The 24,073-nt window shown below is 31.5% G+C and overlaps 2 protein-coding genes and 1 long non-coding RNA gene across 3 annotated transcripts; 2 read left to right on the top strand and 1 right to left on the bottom strand.

Moving 5' to 3' along the window:
* The first annotated feature begins 3,035 nt into the window (after positions 1-3,035).
* LOC129877398 (protein REVEILLE 8) lies at positions 3,036-7,882 on the top strand. Its single transcript, XM_055952894.1, has 9 exons — positions 3,036-3,218; positions 4,170-4,227; positions 4,842-4,965; positions 5,064-5,219; positions 5,327-5,452; positions 6,154-6,263; positions 6,486-6,545; positions 7,311-7,432; positions 7,516-7,882. The coding sequence occupies exons 1-8, from the start codon at positions 3,064-3,066 to the stop codon at positions 7,410-7,412; spliced, it is 891 nt and encodes a 296-aa protein (XP_055808869.1). The 5' UTR covers positions 3,036-3,063; the 3' UTR covers positions 7,413-7,432; positions 7,516-7,882.
* A 2,004-nt stretch (positions 7,883-9,886) lies between these two features.
* Positions 9,887-12,475, bottom strand: LOC129877016 (uncharacterized). Its single transcript, XR_008763454.1, has 3 exons — positions 12,162-12,475; positions 11,220-11,270; positions 9,887-10,121 (listed from the first exon to the last, which is right to left on the bottom strand). It is a non-coding gene; the product is annotated as an uncharacterized LOC129877016 (long non-coding RNA).
* Positions 12,476-14,962: 2,487 nt separating this feature from the next.
* Positions 14,963-17,629, top strand: LOC129876540 (60S ribosomal protein L4-like). The gene is made up of 2 exons (XM_055951997.1): positions 14,963-16,142; positions 17,269-17,629. Exons 1-2 carry the CDS (start codon positions 15,027-15,029, stop codon positions 17,380-17,382), a joined length of 1,230 nt encoding a protein of 409 aa, XP_055807972.1. The 5' UTR covers positions 14,963-15,026; the 3' UTR covers positions 17,383-17,629.
* The last annotated feature ends 6,444 nt before the right edge of the window (positions 17,630-24,073 follow it).

Raw genomic sequence — 24,073 nt, 5'->3', positions numbered from 1 at the left:
AGAGATTGTTGGGTTTTAAAGGTGTGAATGGAAAATGAAAGGTTGTGACTTTTGTGAAGGGTTGTGACTTTTCCGATAAGGCATAATAAGCACTTGTTCACACTACCCTTTGTTGTCTATAAATAAAGGATTTTCCTCTCATTTTTAAACATTGAATTTCTCCCTCTTCTGCATATATTTTCTTACAAACAAAATTGAGTCTTTGTATGATTTTGTAGCTGGATTTTGAGTTCGTTGAAATTATTGAAGTTTGAGGTAGCGCTACTTCTTTAATAGTTTATCCTAGGTAATCCATAACCTCGGATACAGTGAGGTGATTAAATTTCTTAAGGACACAGTGAATTCTATGGATTCGGATACTATTTTTTTATTTTCATCTTTATAGTTTCTGGTTTACTAACCTTAATACAGGAGGAATAACAGAGATTTTATAAATGAATTTATTTGAGTGACTCATATTCATTGTATGTTTGAGGTGAATTAGTTGAGTTAGATGTTTTGCTAGTTTTTAAAAATTGGATATATAAATCATATTTTTTAAAAAAACATATTCAAATTCTGAACATTCTTTGCCAAAAGTATGAAAAAACAAAACTCCAATTTGAACCTCAACTTTAAAAATTCCAAATAAAGTGAATTTTTTTTGTTTTCATTGCCAAATGCCCGATAGTTTACTTTTCTGATTTAGACTCTTACTTGAGTTGATGGTTCAGGCGGGAATTGACTTCCTTCCGATATGAACTATACAATATTGGATTCTCTAGATAATTTTTTTTTTAAGCTTTTAGAGTGAATTTTTGGAGTTCATTATAGTAGTGATTGTTATAATAGTCAATAAGATTAAGACTTCTCGAAAAAAAAAAATCTAATTGGGAGGATGATCCTCCCAATAACTTAATTTTATTCCAAATCAACACAAGTGAACAAATAAATTATTATAGAATGCTTGGAAGAATCACTTTCATTTCGTGAGATGTAAACTTTCATTGTGCCTAATGAGTCACCATTATTTGATTTAGAAAGGCGAACATTTTGACAAGAAAAAAATGATTGGATAAATCTCAAGTGAATGGAACATTCTTATTTGGAGATATATGGACGCTGAGGGCAATTTGATTTGAATCATCTATTCCAACCTTTGGAATGATCAATTTGAGAATATGTGCTTTCTGAATTGGAATAATTAACCTGTGGATGAGTCGAATTGAGCTATTTAACAAGAAAGTAGAAAATTATCAACTATTTTGTCATTAAAAGGATAAATTTAAGAATCTTTGGTCATAAAATAGTATTCACTTTTCAAAATAATTTTCATTTTATTTATAAACTAGTGTTTGAGCACAAAAATTCTAATCTAACTGAGTCGTAATTCAAATTCGAAAAATAACTTATAACTTGTTTTTCAATTCATCTTTTCACTTTTGAAATTGTGATTAAGTATATTCAATTCCATCCCAATGATTTTTTTTTTTTAAAAAAATGTAAAATAATTGAAATGTATTGCTAAACGTCTACTAAAATTCAAGAATCACAAACTACTGATTTATGCTAGTTTCGCAACTCTAATCATCTTGAAGTACATTAAAAGTTGAAAAACTATCCATACATCATAAAAAAAATATTTTTAAAAATAATCTCTTTTAAATTTTATTTATTAAATTACATTAAATATATTATTATTATTGTCGTCACCATCATCGTAGGACATGTTGGAACACCATTCATATATTGCAGATAAAAAGAAAAAAAAAACAAAAAAAAAAAAACTTGAAGTGCTTAAATTTGGTTGTGGTTGGCAAGCAAGAAGGGGCAAGCAACAAAACAATGTTGGCCAAATGTTGAAATTGAATGGATTATGTCTTGACAAGTGTCACCAAATTGCCATCTGGCCAATATTTCCACCACACAAATATACATTAGGTGGGCCCCACTTAAGATGACACATCATAGGGATCAAATCAATGGGAAAAAACACAAATCTTTATCTGCAAGTAGGAAGTGACAACACCCCATAAAAAAACCTCACCTTAAAAAACTAGTGGACATCATTAACACATACATACTTGTCACAGAGTGGGTCCCATCTTACTTTAAATGATCCCGATTCCTCGCCATACTTTCAATTAATCGCCCCCCGCCACCCCATATGTAAACATCGGTTGTGTTGTCTTAAAAATTCAATTTTTTTTAATTGTTTGAATAAATTTAAAAAGTATTTATAAATATATTTAATTTTAGATTAAAATGATAAAAATAAATTTAAAAAAATCAAAAACTAATTCAGCAAGAGCAATTGCTGAAAAGAGTAGGTCTAAGACTAATCTACTAGCACGGATCGGACCTTCAAATAAGCTTTACATGCATACATTCATGGAAAATAGTTTTTTTTTTTTTGCTCTAGTCTAATTTTGGTCCATATATAATTTGATTCAACATAATTATTTTTTAATTAATATAAATGTGTATAATTTTGATTCTTCAATGAAAATTTAAAAAGCAATCAAATTATTAATTAAAAATACATAAGAATAGAGCAAAAAAATACATTCAAGTATAAATAATTAATGGATCATGAGGTTCTTTGCCAACTTTCATCATCATCTTCTTGCTTAAGAAGTCTTTGATAATTTATTTTTTTATATATATAAATCATAGAAAATATAAGAATGGTATTGAAAGTGTTATCTCTAAAAATAAATATTGTAATATATAATGTATAAAGAAATAAATAAATTTTAAATTTAACTTATTCTTCAAAATTAGTTCATCATCCAATACCTATTATACGCTCAGAATTAGATGTTTTGAATATAAATAATATAAAATAAATTTAACTCAATTTAAAAATCAATTGTTAAAAAAGCAAAAGTCAAGCCCCGCCAAGAGCCGATTAAACCGGCGTATACTACTAGTGCTGAATCTGGCGATTAATTGTCCCGCTTCAATTGATTTGGCGAGACAGTAGTCCCCACCACTCCGCCCAAAATTACCCAACTACCCACGCAACCCAAATGTGTGTGTTATATTTTCCTCCACAAAACTCTTTGAACAGTTTTGAAAAGGATGAATTCAAGCTCTGCAAATTCTCCATCAATGGCTAATAATTTAACGCCCACCGACGCTTCTAGCAAGAAGATTCGCAAACCATACACCATAACCAAATCTAGAGAAAGCTGGACTGAAGAAGAACATGACAAGTTTCTCGAAGCTCTTCAACTGTTATGCCCCTTCCTCTTCTTCATTCTTTTTTGCCTTCTCGTAGATTTGAATTTGAAACTTGAAAATTGAGTTTTTTGAAGTTGTATTTGAACATGTATTTTATTTGGAAAAAGAATTTAAATTTTGTGAGTACAAGTACCAAAAATTGATCTGAGCTGGTTTTTGGAAACTTGAAAAATATTTAAATTATCGGTCAAATACTATAACTAATTAGTATTTTCTCTTTTTCTATTCTTATTTATGTGATAATTTTTGAATTTCGAGATTTAACAAGTCTATTTTAACTTAATTTTTTTATATATCTTTTTAATATTTGAATTTTCAATACTTTTGTCATAGTTTTTATATATATATATAAATTTTGTTTAAAAAACATCAAAATTCTATGTCTAAATTTATCATCAAATTTAAACTATTTGGCTCTGAAAATTCATAGTCTGTCACATAAATTGGGACAGAGTAGAACTATACTTGTTGTAAGATATGCATCTAATAGTAATTTATAGGTTTTTGCTCAATTGAAGCATTTACTAGGTAGATTTTTGGGATTTATTCCAGTTTTATTAGCCAAGAAATCTAGAAACCCCCTATCTATAGTTGGTCTGTTTCTAGCATTGATTCTGAACTAAGAGCCTGATTGGATAAGTTTATTTTAAATATTTTTTAACTTAAAATAGCTTTTAAGCTTTTTATAGTATTTGGATAAATGGAAAAAGCGCTTTGAACAATCATTTCAAGGCAAAACAGTTTTAAAAAAGTTGATAGTGAAAAACTGATATTTCCAATTTAAAAAAAGCCTTTTAAAAAAACTTATCCAAATAGACTCTAATTTGGATTTATCTCCTTTGTGTTACAAGTTGTTGCTTTTGGTTTGTATGCTTTCTGAATCTTTACGCTGACTGCATTGGTTTTCTGAAGCTTCGCGTTTTCTTCTTCATTGGGTTATTCAGGTTTGACCGTGATTGGAAGAAAATTGAGGACTTCGTAGGCTCGAAGACAGTAATTCAGGTGTTTACTTCTATTTCATCTTCCTGATAAAGTTCACAAAGAATTGGTCTTCTTGCTTTGTGTTTGTCTTTCTTAAGTTCCTGAGCTGTCGTTTGCCAAAGAGCTTAAGCAATGTAGTTAATGAGAGAAAAACTTGTTACTTTTGTTCTGTGTATATGTATTTGTTCTGCGGCGATATCGTGGTGGTGGAATATGTTGTATTTTACCACTTAGTTATTACTATAATTATATGTGCGGGACCAGTACCAACTCTCTTTGGATATCATTTCGTTAGTCAGTCGTTTGAGTATGGTTTTATTACTTAATGCGTATTGTATGTTGCCAGGTACATTTGTAAAGCTTTGCTTACAACTTTAAGGTCTTTGGAGTTAATTGTTGGTGTGTGACATGCATTCAAACGTACCTGGTATATAATCTAGAGCTGATTTATTCAATGGGAATTTATTTAGGCATGTGCTAATTAATGTGCGTGACTGTTGTCTACATGAATTCCTTTCATTCTCGTTTGGTTCAGAGCATTTTGCGTGACATAATGATGCATTAGAGTATGCTACATATGTCTACTTGGAAAATCTGTTTATATGAAACGTTTGCCCTAATATTTTTGGGTGCAGATTCGCAGTCATGCACAAAAATACTTCTTGAAGGTCCAGAAGAACGGTTCAATAGCACACGTGCCACCACCTCGGCCCAAGCGTAAAGCAGCTCATCCTTATCCCCAGAAGGCACCAAAAAATGGTTGGTTTGCATTTTCAAAGTTTGTCTTATGTCTAATTTTGGTATATACAATTTCTCATATAGCTTCTTGCTTTTTCTTTGGAACTACTTTCGAGTAGTGTTAGTACCGTTGCAAGCATCCATGGGTTACCCTTCGTCAATGAATTCCCTTCCACCGGGATATCCATCATGGGATGACGCGTCTGTACTCATAAATTCTCCGTCAGGCGGAGTAATGCCATCACAAGATGAATATCATCTTCAAAGTATTCAGGGTATGTAACTGACTGTAACATGACACTTTATCTGCATACTTTGTGAATCTTCTTTCTTGTCAAGGGATTTTTCTGCACTTATTTCAATGTACACATTACTGATTCAGCTGATATTGGATCAAAGGGAGCTACATTGATTAGTAACAGCAGCATCAGTGGCATTAAAAAATCCAACAGAACGGCGCCGAGTTCTGAACTACCAGAGCAGAGTAATTTAGGTTCTGTTCCTCATGGTAAGGACCTCTAGCATACATTTTTGAACTTAGCCTTGCAACTCATTGGATGGTCTCGATATATTTCGCCTATTCTTCCATAAGATTTCTTCATTCAGCATATGTGTTATATAGCTTTTTCATTCTTAGTTGTCCACTTGTTCTACCTCTTTATTTGGTACCACATATCATTTCACAGTGATACGTACAGCTAATAGTGTCATGGTTATTTCTTTGCTCATGCACGACACTTTACTTGGGTCTTTGATGTGTTGCTAGCTCAAACCAGAAAAGAAAGAATTATGTTCCATCCACTTGCTAAATCCTAGTTCTTAAGGAAAATTGCAACTTTAATCACACCGCTTAGTGTAATTCCAACTTTGATCCTTGGCTTATCCAGATTTGCATATTAAACTTTTTATCATGCAAATGTCAAACTTAAGGTGTAATAATAGGACTGGTTTTAAAGAAAAGAAAAAGTTCCTCGAAGGTTTGCTTGCGCATAGCTTGCCAAACGGGGGCAAACTCAACTGGGGTAAAAGGGTATTTCTATTTTCTTTTGTCAGTTTTCTCTTGATATTGAGAAACATGGTGTGGAATTTCTAAATTAATTATATCCTTAAAATTTATAACTTGTCTAAGTTTATAGCTAATTTACTTCTTTTGATTTTAAGTGTTTTGTATGTAATTAATGAACTTGTGTTCTGGTACTCCCGTTACAGGCATACCCGACTTTGCAGAAGTCTATAGCTTTATTGGAAGTGTCTTTGACCCGGACACTAGAGGTCATGTACAGAAGCTAAAGGAGATGGACCCTATAAATTTTGAAACTGTGAGTTTTGGATCTATGTAAATTAAGCATTTTACATTTGATTCACATGTCTATGTAATTGAGCCGATTTATGTAGGATTTACTCTCACAAGAATCCAATGTGATGTGAGGTGTTTTTGCTAAAGGCCATAAATAGTTTTATTGAAGAATAGACTGTTGTTTTGTAGAAATTTAAATTGGTGGATTCACAAATCATATTCATCTATTTCCTTGGACTTGCAGGTTTTGTTGTTGATGCGAAATCTTACAATGAACTTATCAAACCCGGACTTTGAACCCATTGTGAGTGTTCTCCTTTCACTATACACTGAATGGATGTTTTTATCTATGTAGCCTACTTTTTTTTATTATGCTTGATTTCTTGTTTCCTTTAAAAGTTAAACTTTTACATGAAGATGAGAATCTTTATTCATCTTCAGATATTAATTGCATTCTGTGGTAGGGATATATAGGGGAATTATATAAGTCATTTTCAAAAGAACAGGTTTCTGCGTTTCTTCCCAAAGAAAGATTGATATGGATTCTGCGTTTGCTGTTCAACAGCTATTATACCTGTTTAAGTTACTAAAAGACCTATTCAAGGTTGTTCAAATGGATGGAGAGCTGTTTATAAATGGAACTAAAAATATTGAGTACTACTTGTAAATTCTTGATCTATAATCTAGTTTGATCATGTGTCAAAACAGTCCACTGCTATGATTCGGGGGCTGAGGGCCAGCTTACCTTGGTGACATGTTCACCTTCCAAGATGTAGGTAGAGAGCTCAAACCCCGGTAGCTACATAATTTACGCCTTCCCCTCTCCGTTTGTATCAATGAAAGAACGTGTGGGATTTAAAAAGAATACTGTACCGTATTGCACACTATACCCATGCTACCAGAACATCTCCTATTGGAAATATTCCTCGATATTATTATTTTTCAACTCACTCACGAGGAAATCACAATGCTTTTGAGGATAGGTTTAGGGTACACTAAGCTTCATTATATATGTTCTCTGCCTTAAAAAGTGGTTCATAACTGACTCCGCTTGCCATTTTTTTTGCAGAAAAATGTATTGTCAACATATGATCTCAGTACAAAAGTTGTAGATCTTCCTACAGGTGCTGCTATCAATAACCACAATGATCTATCATGTCAGACAATATGATTGAAACTATAACTATTACAGTCAGTATCTTTTCCTAGCTCATTTTTCCAAAATTTTCTTTTTATTCCTTCGTCGTACTAAGAGAATTAACCCTCCTTTTCAGCGAGACTTTCCAACGGTGCCTCTTCACGCTCTTAAGAGCTGAAAAAATTCTTCATCTCTGGTAAGAGTCCCAGAGTCGTGCCTACGGATAAGAGCATCTTCCTCTGCTTTTGTCATTGATGCTCGGTGGTCACTGATCATGGAAGATGTTTCATTTTGAAGTCGAGCTTCTCTTTGCGAGAAGTGTGTCTAAACCTTGACAGCTCTAGGTTTTTTTTTCTTCCTTAAATGTATATCACCTCAATTTTGTGTAGTGTAATTATTTGGAGTTTTGTGTAAAACTTGTAGTTTAAATAGGAATAATATAACCAGGAAAAAGTTCTTTGTACCTCTCTGCCTTTTGAAGTATGTTTGTTGAGTGCTGAGCATTGATAGTTGCCGACAAATGAATTGTATATATAAAGTTAGAATACGTTGAATTTCCTTGGTTTCTGGCTTGTTCTGGTGCTAGTAATGTAGGATGTAATTGCTTTGTGTTCATTGAACTTGAGACTGAAATGTTTCAATAGAGATGTGAAGGTGTATTTTAAGTGATGTTTACTTGAACAAACATTGTCAACTTCAACTCAATTCATTTTTTTCTTCAATTTCAACTCGAATTTTGTCCAAACGCTACTTAGGCTTCATATATCATCTTATGAAGATCTAAGCACCTCTACCTTGGCTTCGTAATGAAACAAAGATAAAACTTCGTCAATTAGTCCTAATATTCATGTTACACCTATCAATTGAATCTTTGATATCAAGCTCTATGTGATAAAAATAAGGTGAATTTTCATGATAAATATTAATGGGGAAATTTCACAAATTAATAAACTTAATTAGGTTTCTTAGCTATATGTTTCATATTTACGGGTTGTAGCTATAGTTTAAGCTGCCTCGTTTGTATAATTCGCGGATTTGTATAATTTGCTAATAATTGAGCTTTTTTTGTATAAACTAAACTCGAAATAATAAATTTATACAAACACAAATATCTAAACTCTAAACAGGTATACAAATTATTTTATATAAATTTTGAATTATACAAACGTGTGATTTGTGAATTAAATAAATTCGTACCCTAATTAACGCTAACTGTTAGTGGCAAATTGTAATTTAGCTAAACTATAGGTATGTTAACTAATTAACTAGTATATATTTGCGTGTTCCCATAATTCTCCCAAGGCTGAACACATAAATAGGCCCTTGAACTTAGTTGGTTTTTCCTTTCAGGCACCTCATCTATACTGCATTCCTATCGAACCCCTGAACCATACATAGTTCGTACCTTTTAAACATTCATTGCTCACATTGCATAAAACGTTTTATCACGTTTGAAGAGCGCGTGAAAAGAATTTAAAGGGGTTGATGTGAAATCCATTTTCGGATGTAACGGTCTTCCTTTTCACGTGCTCTTCAAACGTGATAATACGTTTAATGGATTCCACATCAATCCCTTACATCCGAAAATAGATTCCACATCAACCCCTTTAAATTCTTTTCACGCGCTCTTCAAACGTGATAACATATTTTATGCAATGTCAACAATGAATGTTTAAAAGAAATAAATTATGTATGGTTCAGGGTTCAATAGGAAGACAACATAGTTAAGATGCCTAAAAGGAAAAACCAACCAAGTTCAAGGACTTATCTATATGTTTGGCCTTTTCCCAATATTAATTGGTGATCTAATAAAAATGATAGTTGAACTGTTATCACTAATGAAAATTGTGCAAACAAACATTTACACACTGTAAAAATGAGGCAAGTGCACAAATAGCCATTCTCGAACCACCATTTAAGGACACAGCCACCTCTTATAAAGTTTGGATGTTTAGCCATTTAAAAAACAACTTTACAATATGCGAACGAATTCGCATATGAAATTTGACAACAAAATTTTGACATTTTGACAATAAAATAAAGAAAAATTACTTAACTACACAACCTTTTTTTATCATATTTTTTTATTTTTTTATCGTTTAAAAAATATCAAAAATTTCTTCTTTTGCTCTCATCATCCACTTTTTCATATACATCAATTCAAAATATCATATTCATGCTTCCTCTTTTTTACTTCACAAATCTCTCCACAATTGCATTCATTAATCTATTTTTGAATTTTAAATATTTTCTCTTTCCAATTAATAATTTCAAGTTATTCAAGAGATAGATTTCTTTCCATTACTTCAGTCTTTTTTAGTTTTTTCATCTTAAATTGTTGATGTCACGACCCAACCCCGTAGGCCGTGACTGGTGCCCGAATTGAGCACCCAAACGTACCCTTATCCCAAATTAGCCTTTTAACCGAATAAACAAAGGTAGTGAAAAAAAATTGCTAAACAAATCATAAAAGTAGATATAGGCACGAGGGCTGATAAGCCGTCACAAAACACACAAAACCCAAACTATATATACAAAACCCACAACATAAATCTGTCTACAGACCTCTACAGATGATAGCATAGTCATATGACGGAACAGGGCCCCGTCGTACCCCTGACTAAAATATCCAAATATACAGAGATAAAGTCAGTACCAAAATACAAGCTCCGAACAAAGAAGCACTGTCAACGACGCAGCAAATATCCTAAACAGATGGATCAGCAAATCGAACTTCAGTACCTGCGGGCATGTAACGCAGCCCCCGAAGAAAGGGGGTCAGTACGAAAAATGTACTGAATATGTAAAGCATGAATTGTAATAAATAAAATCATAATCTGAATAGTATGTGCAGAAAACAAAATAAATGTTAAGAATTTCAAAATACTTTTCATAATCACAAATCATATATGCAAAAACATATGTCATATCCGGCCCCATGCCATGGAACTCGGTGAACAAAACGTGGTCGCCCTCCCGTCATTGGCGCCACAGCACAGCATAACACCAGAGTAGGAAATGTCTCCGTAACAGATCATATCATATCAGATGGCCATATCAAATCATATCAAATCAAATCATATCATATCATATATGTACATGGCACAGCATAACTCCGTGGCATAACATACACCACAACCCATGTACATGTCATACCTGCCCCCTCACGTCGGGGCACGGCGAAAAATGCAGAGAAATACGCACGAAAACATATCCTGACCCAGGCTCAGTGAAAGAGTGGTTACAGTATGCACGAGTAGAGTAGTGAGAGACTAAATGCAATTTAAAATACAAAATATTTATACAGACTCGATAACATAATTTCGATAACAAATCATATATAAAAATACTTGAATAATAATAATAGTGTAAGTCTTTTCAATGTCCCTATAGTCTATGTCAAAATAATTTTCTGAAATTGTTTCCATATTTCAAAATATATTATGGGACTTAACAGAATAATTAGTCATATAATATTCGGAAGAGTAGCAAAGAATTTCTCTCAAATTCCACCTAACATAAGCCAAACGGAATAACAAAGAAAAATTCAGAATAGTGGGGTCCATCTCGATCAAATGAGGTGGCGTATATAAATTATGTGCGTTAAACTTCATAACGTCATTTATAAGAGTTTCAAGGTAGTCGGAATTCATTTGTGCTAAATCTAGAAGTTTAGACAATTTTTTAAAAATATTCTTAAAATACTTAATTCAATTCTACTGAATAAGAAAGGGTCAATTTAGGTGTCGATTCCGAAGAGTAGAGTCATCCCCGAGGTTCGTATCCAAACTTATTACACCTAAGACATGCCAAAAGAAGAAAAGGTAAAACTTTACATACCTTATCGGCTTTTCACGTTTGTCCAAATTCAACTCTCGTTTCCTCCAAAATCTACAATTGGTCACATTTACCAATTACTATTCACAAGACTTTAAAAATTCAATTCTACCAATATTTGTCTACAAAAATTTCGGCAGCATCTCCCTTATATATATGACAACCCCGAGATTACAACTCGGCCACCATATCAACAACCAAGCCAACAACAACACCGATACCATCAACAATCAATTTAAAACGCACCATAACATAAATTGATTTCTTTTCCAACTAATGCAATAACTTTCAACCCAACTTTGCATTTCCAAATAAATATGAATATTTCATGTTCATAACTAATTTAAACTCATTCAAACATAGGTGAAAAAATATTCCAAGTAAGCTATTCCATTATTCCTCAATTCCATATTTCACCCAAAAATTCCATAAATACAACAAAACTATTACAATTCATTTTCCTCGTTCAACTTCATAATCAAATTCATTTCCTTCTTTCAACTTCATAATCAACAACAACAATCCATACTTGAACAACTTTACTTCCATAATATTATAAAATCATACTAAAAATACATAATTTTCTACAATCCATTTTAATACCAACTTAAACCATTTAAGCTTCCCTTATGTTCCAAGAATCACAACAATAATTAACAAGCTATACAACCTTAATTTTTCCCATCTCATCACCTAACCCATATTTCCAACTTCAATTAATTTCATCCAACTTCTATTTTCAACATCAAATATTTATCATACTACTATTCAAATACTACACCAAAAATACTACACAAAAATTGAGTAAATCTTACTCATATAAGAACATGTATACATGGCACCATATTACCATACAAACTTTCATATTTCCTTAAATTCTACACACCCCTACTTACTACAACATCAACAAACTTCATAACACAAAGAAATTGGATTAATTCTTACCTTTTCCTTCTAACTTCTTCAGTTAACCATGACACCCAATCAACCAAACAAGGCTCCTATCTTCCAAAATAACTTCATCATGTTGTAGAGGATCCTTGAATTAGTAGGAATACTAGAAGAAAATATTTTTTGGAGCAAGATTTTAATTTTTTCCCTATTTTTTTTTCTTTAGCCGATTTTCTTCTTCTTCTTTGTTTTCCTCAATTTTTCTCACTTCTATCTTCTCCAATTCTCTTGAATCTTCTAAGAATTGGATGATGACTCCCATGTAAAATTTCAATTTTGCCCCTCACCTTTTCTAATATTCTCAAGTTGAAATTCCAATTTTGTCCTTAACCTTTTGTAGTATTTTCATATGTGAAATTCCAATTTTGTCCTTAACCTTTTATAGTATTTCTACATGTGAAATTCCAAATTTTACCCTTAAACTTTTCCAATATTTCCAAATCCCAATTTAGTCATAAGAATTATGTATCCAACAAAATCAAACATAGTTTTGCCCTTGACTTGTTACCGTTATCCCAAAAATGTCCTATTATGGAAAAAAAAATATGGGATATAACAGTTGATACATAGGATGAATGTCAATTTTTGTTGTTCATCTTTTTGTGATACATATAGGTTCACATTTTTAATGTATCTAATTATTTTTGTTTTTTAAATTAATGTATAATGCCTTCGTTTCAACATTATGATACATTACATTTGAATTGTATTTTCGAGATTGATAGATTTATCATGATACATTATTGTTTATATAGCTTGTTTGAATTGTTAAGTACAATATTTCTACTAGATACATTAAATAAATCATTGTTGCCCATAACATGTTATATTTGAGAAAGATACATTACTAGTAGTCATTATGTATCAGATACATTTATTATAAATTCAAATTTATGTATCATGTCCAGAACTCATATGTATCAGAAAAAGATTAACAACAAAAAATCAAAAAAAAAAATCATTCAATTGTTCTATCAATGTTGTATCATATACATAACCATGACTATGATACAAACTGATATTGTTATAAAAATATTAGTGTTTATATATCAACAATTATATTTGATAATGTCTACAGATACATAGCCTTCTAGTTGAGTAAGTTAAGGTGTATTAATCTGGTAATAAAAAATAACAAAATTTAAAATAGTTATGTATCAAATAAATAACTATGAACATGATACATACTAATTTGTGTTTTAATAAATTAAGGTTATGTATCAAAACTAATATTTGAACACAATATATTGTGCAGGCTAAAAATGTAATGTATCATAATATTGAAACGAAGGCATGATACATTAATTTAAGAAAGAAAAAATAACTAGATACATTAAAAATCTGAACATATATGTATCACAAAAAGATGAATAATAAAAAATTGAAAAAAAATAAGCAATAATCTGATTTGTTAAAATCAAAAAAATGTGATGACAAAATCCTTCTACACATTCTTCTTTGCTCTGTACCAAATCCCGTAATTTTTTTTCACTTTCAACAATGGCGTCATCTATGGATCTTGACTCAAAGCCTTTACCGGAGCCACCACCAACTTCCGTATTTTGACCAACAACAACTCCATCACTTTTGTAGCATTCATACTTCACCTCACCTTTTCAAATTTTAGAATGTCTTAACAAGATCGACAGGTTCATATTGTATTAGTATAATTTGTCGACAATTTTGATTCAAAAATTGAGAATTTTTTTGGAAGAATGGGAGGAAGAATTTTAAATTTTGAATTGTATTGACATTTTTCAAGTTGCCAGGATTGAATCTCATTGCCAATAAAATTTTTCCATAATTTATGCTTTCTTTATTTACTTTTTTTTCTTTTTAAACGTAATAAAATATTCAATTATCAAATCTTCTGTTAATTTTTCTTTTTTTACCGCAATAACATTAAAGACATTATTATGTATCATGAAAGATGACTTATGTATTTCAGTTTCTCAAAAAAATAAGGAATTTTTATAATTTTTAAAAAAATAGGGATAGAATATAATTTACTCTTAACACTAGGGGTGTACATGGACCGGGTTGGTTCAGATTTTTTACAAACCAAACCATTTGTGTCGGGTTATTAAATCTATAAACCAAACCAAACCCCAAACCAATAAAAGTCGGATTTTTTGATATCAACTTTTCTCGAATTTTTCGAGTTTTTTTGGGTTTTTCGAGTTTTTTCGGGTTTCTCGAATTTTCATAGTATCTAATAAATAGCACAGAGCAGTGCTTTTTAAAAAAAGTTCTAGTACAAAATATCAACATATAAAATGGAGGCAGAACATTGTTTGAAGTTTTAACTTTATAATATAACTTTATAAGATGAGTTTTTTTGTATATTATTTAGATGAGCTTCTCAAGTCCAAATCTAAATGTAAGAAAGAAAACAAAAATTATGAAAAAAATTTAAAAAATATTTATAAATTACATTTTAATAAATATTTTTATGTATAACATAATTTAAAAGTAGTATATCTATAATCGGGTCGGTTTGAGTTCGGTTTGTCTTTTTTTAGTTAAAACCAAACCAACCCTATAATTGTCGGATTTTTTTTCCAAACACCAAACCAAGTCAAACCAAACCACTAGTCGGGTTTTTTTCCGGTTTGATTTGGTTTGTCGATTTGATACGGTTTATCAATTTGCCATGTACAGCCCTACTTAACACTATGAAATTTATGTAAGTTATACATAAAATAAAGAAGGTATTTGAAGATCTAATGGGCTTAAGCCCAGTGTGGATCCAATCAGTTAGGGCCCATAAATACAGTACATATAAATTCTTCATGGACAAAATGGCTCAAGTCTGCTCTTCCCTTTTACAAAAACCCTAGTACCTTCTAGCCGTCAGCAATGGCCACCGCCGCTGCCATCCCAACCACCACTGTCCAATCGTTCGAAAATGACATGGCTACTGAAGGTGGCTCCTCAACTAATGCCGTCCCTCTTCCCGCCGTGATGAAAGCTCCGATCCGACCTGACGTTGTCACTTACGTCCACGCTAACATTTCCAAAAACGCCCGACAACCTTACGCCGTTTCGAAAAAGGCCGGTCACCAGACCTCGGCCGAGTCATGGGGTACCGGTCGTGCCGTTTCTCGTATCCCGCGTGTTCCTGGTGGTGGTACTCATCGTGCTGGACAAGCTGCTTTTGGTAACATGTGTCGTGGTGGTCGGATGTTTGCTCCGACTAAAATCTGGCGCCGTTGGCACCGGAAGATCCCGGTTAACCAGAAGCGTTATGCTGTTGCTTCTGCTATTGCTGCATCTGCAGTTCCCTCATTGGTCCTTGCTCGTGGTCATCGTATTGAATCAGTTCCCGAGCTCCCTCTTGTTGTTTCTGATTCAGTTGAGAGTATTGAGAAGACCTCTAATGCAATCAAGGCTTTGAAGCAAATTGGTGCTTATCCCGATGCTGAGAAAGCCAAGGACAGTCACGCTATTCGCCCGGGAAAAGGTAAAATGCGTAACCGTAGGTACATTTCTCGTAAAGGACCATTGATTGTGTATGGAACTGAAGGGGCTAAGCTTGTAAAAGCTTTCCGTAATCTCCCTGGAGTTGAAATCTGTCATGTGGATCGATTGAATCTCTTGAAGCTTGCTCCTGGAGGTCATTTGGGAAGGTTTATCGTATGGACTAAGTCGGCATATGAGAAATTGGATGAGATTTATGGTACATTTGATAGGCCATCTCAGAAGAAGAGGGGATATGTATTGCCTAGGCCGAAGATGGCGAATGCTGATCTTGCTAGGATTATTAACTCTGATGAGGTTCAGTCTGTTGTGCGGCCAATCAAGAAGGACGTGAAGAGGGCAACATTGAAGAAGAATCCATTGAAGAACCTGAATGTGTTACTGAAGCTTAACCCTTATGCGAAAACAGCGAGGAGGATGTCCCTTTTGGCTGAGGCCCAAAGAGTCAAGGCTAAGAAGGAGAAACTTGACAAGAAGAGACATCAAATCACTAAGGTATATTCTTCAAATTTATACTATAGTATCTATTCTTTGATTTACCTTATAAGTACTTTATAGTAAAATGATTGTTAATATATTTGACTTCCCTTAAGCTAATCTTAGAAATATGTATAACAATGTGTATGTAATATGTCTCGTAATTGCGTTTCATTTATTTGCTTAGACATACAACTGATGTTTGCTTTCAGCTTACAATTTGCTCGATCTAATGTAGTGCACTAGAAATGATGAAGCTTTTGCATCTGCTATTGTGGTTTAACTGTCTCTAAATGGTCTTCTTGCTTAAGATGAGTGTTCTGTGATGCCATTATATTCCTTTCACTTCCTCAGAATGTATATCTTAAATACAAACTTAATTATGTGTTTGATAAGCTCTAGTGAAGCAAATAACTTCTGGAGAAAGAGTGAGTTGTGAAGTGACAAGGGGTCCAGTGTGATTGTGTTTTGAGTGGGATGGTTCATTGTGCAAAAAGAGGAGTTAAAACTTTTTCTTTTTTTTGCACCAGTAATTGAAAACAAACAGATTTTGAAGAACTTAAAACTACAATGATTTACTTGCCTAGATATACGACTGATGCTTACTATCTGCTTACTTCTTGTCAGATGCATTTGCGTCTGCTATATCACAAATGTTGAGTGTTCTCTACTTGCTTAAGTATGCCATATGCATTTGCGTCTGCTATATCACGAATGTTGAGTGTTCTCTACTTGCTTAAGTATGGTTCCGTGATGCCATTATATCCCACTCCCTTTCCCTCTCTCAAATTGTATAACATGAATGTTAACTTTATTATATAGCAAATGATTTGAGGAAAAGAGTGACTCTGTTTGAGTGGGGATGGTTCAGTGTGCAAATAAAGATAAACTTTTTTCTTTTTGCACAAATAACTTAAACCAAAACAGTGTTAGAGAAACTTAAAGACTAAAATGTTAGTATAGTGTTTTCACCACAGATAAGAGTGTGTTCAATCATGGTAAGAAAGATCCTGGTTTTGATCATAATTCTTGTATTCTGAACTTGTACGCTTGTATGCACTTGTTTTTGTGAGTGGTCTTTATACTTATGTAGTTTATTGTAATTGTCACTATATTATTTACTCTACTTTTTTTTATATTACAGGAGGAAGCATCAGCTATCAGGTCAGCAAGCACAGGTTGGTACAAGACAATGATTTCAGATTCAGACTATACAGAGTTTGAAAACTTCACAAAGTGGCTTGGAGTTACACAGTAAAGGGATTCTTCTTATTTTCAACAAGATTCTGGTCTTTTTACATTTGTAACTTTTGGTTGTCCGAGACAAAAAAAAATTGACAAGTGTGATTGATATTGCACACGCTCAAGTTAATCATAGGTTACACTTGAAAGATTTTAGTGCCCATAATTTGGTGTTGAGTTTTCTTTTTGGTTGGAGAATTTTGCTGAGGCATGGTATTTAAATATTTAATAGAATAGCTTGTTATTTATGATGATTTATGCAATTGCATGTTTGGTTTGTTTGGCTTCTCATGGAGCAGTTCATTTGAAGAAGACAATAATATATTTGTTATTTGGTTTCTGTTGGCTTTGTGCTATCTAAAAGCCTAACTTAAGTTCCATGAAAATTTCACAAGGAATAAACCTTAGCAAAATGGTTATAAGTCATCTGATGGAACATGAACAACATCAAAAGCGTCTCATGGGATTATGATTTATGACTAAAATGTGAATATTGGATAACTATGATTTAACTGCTCATAGAGTCATAGTTAGTGTCGAGTTTTCTTTTCGTTGAAAGTATTTTTCATAAAGGCTATAGTGTTGAGGATATATTTTGTTGATGATAGATTATTATCCATGTATGATCTCTCACATTGCATCTCTGATCAATCAACTTGTTATCCATGTCACGAGGAACCTTCAATGTCAATAACCAAAATTTGCTTGACTTTGAAGTTTTGTCCATACTATAACCGATGTCAGATATCAAAAGTTCAAGATCACTAATCTCGTTGTTGCTACGAGATTTGCTTTTGCTTTTTTTTTTCCTCTGGCTACTAAGATGTTTCAGTTCGTTAGGTTGTCTTTTGCCTGCCCATTGATTCAGCAGCAGTTCAAAAGGTTGCCTTATTCGGGAATTTCCGGATCTATGCTTAGTTTCAACTCTCTAAGCATTTCATCGATTACTATGTCCTTCGTCTCTAAATGCCTAGATATCCACCTTAAGCCTTTCTTTGTTTGAACCTTGCCCTTCACAGTAAGGGTATGTCATCCCAAGATACTACTAAATGGATGGATTTTATCGATGTCCATGAATGATAAATCATAGATCGAGCTGTCAAATCGGAAAAAATCCAAGGTCATCCTTGTAATCATTCGTCTAGAACCGGGTAGGCCCAACCTAATTATGATGAGCCCAGTACCCCATGTTAAACTGCCATGGCCCAGCCAAATAGGGGGTCAGGATTGGGCTGAGACTGATACAAACAGGATTGGCCCGAACAAAGAAATCAAAAAACCGTGAAATTTTCTCCAGTTGTCCTTTTAGGGGACAATTATTTAGTAAATAGCCTCTTTTTATTAATGCCCTTTAATCTATGAGTATTTGAGATCATAATTTAAAAATTAATTTTGAAGAAACGTTACAGTCTAAAATTGGTGTTGATTTAAGGAAAGTTCTAGCTAGAATAATAAGAGTCTATTCTGTCTTGGGTGAGTTATTGTAAATATTAGACGATAGTCTAATATTTTATCTATAAGATTTAGTAATATATGAGCAAACATTAGATAAATCTAACACTATCTGAATGAATTATATTTGCACAACTTTTATTAGCAGAAACAAAATTTTGAATAATGTCAAGTTATTAATTACAATCTCAAATTATATTTGTACTTTTCATTTTGTGAAGTGTAAGTTCAATTAATTTTTTGAAAACTAGTAATATAGCTAAGGTCTTATTTTCATATTTATGTGTCCAACATTAATTTTTTTTTTTAAAAATATAAATATAAAAATTACATGTTATGATTTAATTAGTGGAAGCAAAGTGCATATTATGGGTGAATCTACAAAGTGCATATTATGGGTGAATCTAAACTTTCACTTTTACATTGAGTTGTCTCTTTTCATGTCAAAAGACAGAGAAATGAATAAGACACAATTATCACATTTAAATCAGCAATAGTAAATTTCAGCAAAGTGAACCTACCATGGACGCACGTCATTTCTTAAGAAATTAATAAAAATTCTTAAAATGTATACTCAAATTTTGTTATAATACAAATTAAATTAGCAAAATAAATAAAAAAAACAAAAAGAGAAATATAGAATTGTTTTTGAATTGTCTTCTTATGTGAACAAAATCATGGCTATTTATAACCAAAACCAAAGGAAAAAGACATAAATTTCTCCCTAAAGTTGTACCGAAAAGTCAGTTACACATTTAAACCATCATGGCGATCTATTACACACTTAAATTATCTAAAAGTGAAGCTATTATACACCTACAACTGATGTGGCAAAAAAAAGGAGTAGCGCATCAATCAAATACAAGACAGTTTAAAAAAAATTAAAAAAATAAAATCACCTCACCCCCGCATCCTTTCTTCTTCACCCCACATCCTTTCTTCTTCACACCCACCTACCCTCTTCTTCTTCACATCCACCTCTATTTACTCCCATTTTGAATCTTGATTTTTGTTTTCTTTCAAAATCTATTAAAGTAAAAAAAAATTAAAAAATTAAATCACCCATTCACTAAGAAACAGAAACGATTCATTAAATTTCATCCTGCTATTGAGGAATTACTTTATAGTAATGAGGAAAATAATGAGCACATGTAAGTCTATTTGCCAAGTGTCCTATTCTAAGCCCATTCCAGTGCTTATACCGTATATTTGGTACTTATTGGAGATGTTTTTGTGGAACAGTGAATTTCTTGCGAACAAGACAAAATATAGTTAATAATTAATTAGGAGTCAATTAGTAGAAAAAGTATAAAATATAGTTAATAAAAGAAAAGTTAATTAATAAAAAAAAATATATATAAAAAATTGGATGGGTAGTTACTAATTAATTAAGATTTAATTAGTATAAAATATAGATAGTAAAAGAAAAGTTAATTAATAAAGAAAAGAAAAGAAAAGAAATATAAAAATCAGATAGGTGGTTAAAAATTGATGGGTAGTTAATAATTAATTAGGATTTAATTAGTATAAAATATAGTTAATAAAAGAAGACCACGATTCAGATGGTTAAGTTTTCGCATTCCAATTTTGTATACCATCTTTTCAAGAGTTGAGGCTGGCAAATATTTGGTGAATAAATCTGCTGAATTATCACTTGAACAGATTTGTTGTATATCAATTTCAGCATTCTTCTGGAGATCATTTGTAAAGAATAATTTTGGTGAAATGTGTTTCATTCTATCTCCTTTTATGAAGGCTTCTTTTAATTGAGCTATGCACCCAACATTGTCTTCAAATATGACTGTGGGTATTTTGACATCATACTTTAGGCTGAATCTTTCTTTGATGAGCTGTATCATTGATCTCAACCACACACATTCTCTACTTGCTTCATAAATCGCTATTATCTCAGCATGATTTGAAGAAGTAGCAACAAGAAACTGCTTCATAGATCGCCATGATAAATAGATCCTCCATATGTGAACAGATAACCTGTTTGAGATCGAGTTTTATATGAGTCCGATAAATAACCTACATCTGCATAAACAACAAGGTCTACATAACCTTTATTAGTATAAAAATGACTCATATCAACAGTCTCCTTTAGATATCGCATAATATGTTTAATACATTTCCAATGTCTTCGTGTAGGGGAAAAACCATACCTTGCTAGCAAATTAACAGAAAAAGTTATATCAGGTCTGGTTACGTTAGTAAGATACATAAGTGCAGCAATAACACTAAGATATGGTATTTCAGGACCAAGAAATTCTTTATTTTCTTCTGGAGGTTGGAACGGATCTTTGTTCACTTCAAGTGATCGAACAACCATTAGAGTACTTAAGGGATGTATTTTGTCATGTAAAATCGTTTTAAATTTTTTTCAACATAGGTAGATTGGTGGATGAAGACCATGTCTGCTAAATGTTCAATTTGCAGACCAAGACAAAGTTTTGTTTTTCCAAGATCTTTTATCTTAAATTCTTTCTTTAGATATTTAATTGCCTTTTGGATCTTTTCAGAAATTCCAATGAGATTTATGTTATCAACATAAACGGCATGTATAACAAATTCTGATTCCGTTTTCTTAATAATAATACAAGGATAAATAACATCATTTATATAATCTTCATTTATTAAGTACTTACTAAGGCGATTATACCACATACGCCTTAATATTTTAGACCACACCATGATCCTTGTAATCTAATTGAGAACATCTCCCGAGACTTAAAATTACATGCTTCAGGTAATTTCAATTATTTTGGAATTTTCATATAAATTTCATTATCAAGTGAACAATAAAGATAAGCTGTAATCACATCCATTAGATGCATTTGAAGTTTTCATGTATAACTAAATTAGTGAGATATCAAAAAGTTATTGTATCCATAACAGATAAATATGTTTTTTCATAGTCGATGTCGGGTCTTTGAGAGAATTTTTGTGCAACAGGCGTGCCTTGTATATTACAATTTCATTTCTCTTATTTTATTTTTGAAAAAAAAAACCATTTATAGCAAACTGGTGTTATGCCCTATTTTTAATCGAGGTTAGATAAAGCACAACATACAGACTCTAAAAGGATTAATTATTGTATAGAGTCGCCACCTAATTTATTAAGGAAAATAAGGAAAACCTATTTGATGCATGACATGTATGACTCACGTTTCAATCTGCGAAAAACCAGTTTAGATTCTAGGTAAGGGTTTACATTATTCCAAAGGAAAGGTGTTAGGCATCCTTCGAAATCCACAAAATGTGGTACCCAGCTAGACTTAATTCATCGAAAAGGGAGGAGATAAAATTATTATTTGCAAGTATAACAAACATATATATAAAAATATATACACTAAAATTGTATAAGAATATATGTATAAAAAAAGTATGTACGAAGTAAGTAAAGTATATTATCACCAATTATGTGTAGAAAAATATGAGAAAGGTATATGTATATAAAAAGGTAGTTTTTATGCAATATTAAAAGAATAGCCCTTTATTCATATGAACAAAGAACTCTTTTATCATATGAAAAGAAAAATAATTTTTGAATATCATTTGCAGAAAATATCTCCGAATACATGTACAGACACTTGGTAAAATATTAATAATGAATAAATTATTATCAAAATAATTTTAAAATATGTGTGTATATATACTACAAAAAATAGAATTCTATTTTTAGTAAGCTCAGAGGCGTAACTGTAATAAGTGTTACATTCCTATTAGAACGTCATAGTGATTCGTAAAAAATCAATTCAATTGTTCAAAAGAGATTTTAAAAGAAAATAGTTTAATTTAAGGAGTCACCATAGTTTTAGGATAATTAGAAACCAATAAATTATTTTAAAATGTCTACAAATTCAATGGATTCTAAGTAAGGGGTTCAAGTTATTTCAAAGGGAAGGTATCAGCATCCTTCGAAATCCACAACTGCAGGTCCCAGCTAAACTCAGCTTTTAAATTGAGGAGATGAAAATATTGCGCAAATATGTAATGAAATATACATAAAGAATAAATTAAAACAATAATATAAGGAACGGCCTAATGTTTGCCTAACGTCAATAATATACACAATAATAAATTAAATATATTATTCGAACTTAATTCGAATAGCTTTCTCAGGAAGCAATTTTGAGTACCTGTAAAAGACTTAATAGAAGTGTTAGTAAGGAATAAATATGATGATGATGATAATAATAATAATAATAATAATAATAATAACTAAAAAAAAAATTCGTCTTATAAACATGGAAGGCCTTGGAAATCGACGGTAATTTCTTCATCGACCTATTAGGTGTAATCTCTATTTAATATGATGAATTACAATAATAATTAAAAATAATAAAATTATTTCAATAAAATTGCGTGAAAGCCATGACAACCAATAATTGATGAAACAATTGACATAATAGAGACAACATATAAGTTATTTGAGAAGTGAAACAATAATAGCGTAATTAATAACATAATAAGAAATACACTAGATAAAAGATGTAAAATTCAAACCAACAACAATAATTCAACAAAAATAGTAACATAAACAAAATAACAAAAGAAAAAAAAACTAGTGAATATTTACATCATCAAGCACCAACACCCACAAAAATAAAGGTACAATATGACAAAAAAAATAAGTGAGAAGATTTTATCAATTAACTTAAACACACGATAATATAAAAAATAAAATAGTAATACTAAAGTTAATGACAAGTGAATCAACCTAGCTTTAGTATATCCTACATAGTCAAAAAGAACAAAAATAATAATATCAACATCCATTAAATAAGAAATCATGTATTAAAGAAAATAAATTATTACTAATCATCAATTATAATCCTTTGATGAATAAATATAGTCAAAACAAATGAAGTTAAATTATTAGCAAAAGTAGTCAAACAAAGTTAAAAATAGATACAAGATAACTATAAATAAATAAAGTATACATAATCATCAATTATAATTCACCAACAAACAAAAGTGATGAATAAATATAGCCAAAACAAATGAAGTTAAACTATTAACAAAAGTAGTCAAACAAAAATAAAATAATAATTTTCACTCAACAAACAATAGATATCACTAATAGAGAGATATAATGGAGACAACAACAATAAAGTAAAAAAATAATAGAAAAAAATCACAATAATTATATCTATCATAAAACAAAGTAGATCAAAACTATCATATCTTTTAAACAATCAATTAAACTAATCAAAAGCAAATATATATGACAATAGATATCACTAATAAAG

Source organism: Solanum dulcamara, chromosome 12, assembly GCF_947179165.1.
Source record: "Solanum dulcamara chromosome 12, daSolDulc1.2, whole genome shotgun sequence".
Lineage (NCBI taxonomy): Eukaryota > Viridiplantae > Streptophyta > Magnoliopsida > Solanales > Solanaceae > Solanum > Solanum dulcamara.
This window is presented reverse-complemented; position numbering and strand designations above follow the sequence as displayed.

Excerpts from the sequence above, each read along its gene's own strand:
- LOC129877398 (XM_055952894.1), top strand. The coding sequence starts at position 3,064 with ATGAATTCAAGCTCTGCAAATTCTCCATCAATGGCTAATAATTTAACG. Across the intron at positions 4,228-4,841 it reads GCTCGAAGACAGTAATTCAG|ATTCGCAGTCATGCACAAAA; the intron begins GTGTTTACTTCT and ends TTTTGGGTGCAG. Across the intron at positions 6,546-7,310 it reads ACCCGGACTTTGAACCCATT|AAAAATGTATTGTCAACATA; the intron begins GTGAGTGTTCTC and ends TTTTTTTTGCAG.
- LOC129876540 (XM_055951997.1), top strand. The coding sequence starts at position 15,027 with ATGGCCACCGCCGCTGCCATCCCAACCACCACTGTCCAATCGTTCGAA. Across the intron at positions 16,143-17,268 it reads AGAGACATCAAATCACTAAG|GAGGAAGCATCAGCTATCAG; the intron begins GTATATTCTTCA and ends TTTATATTACAG.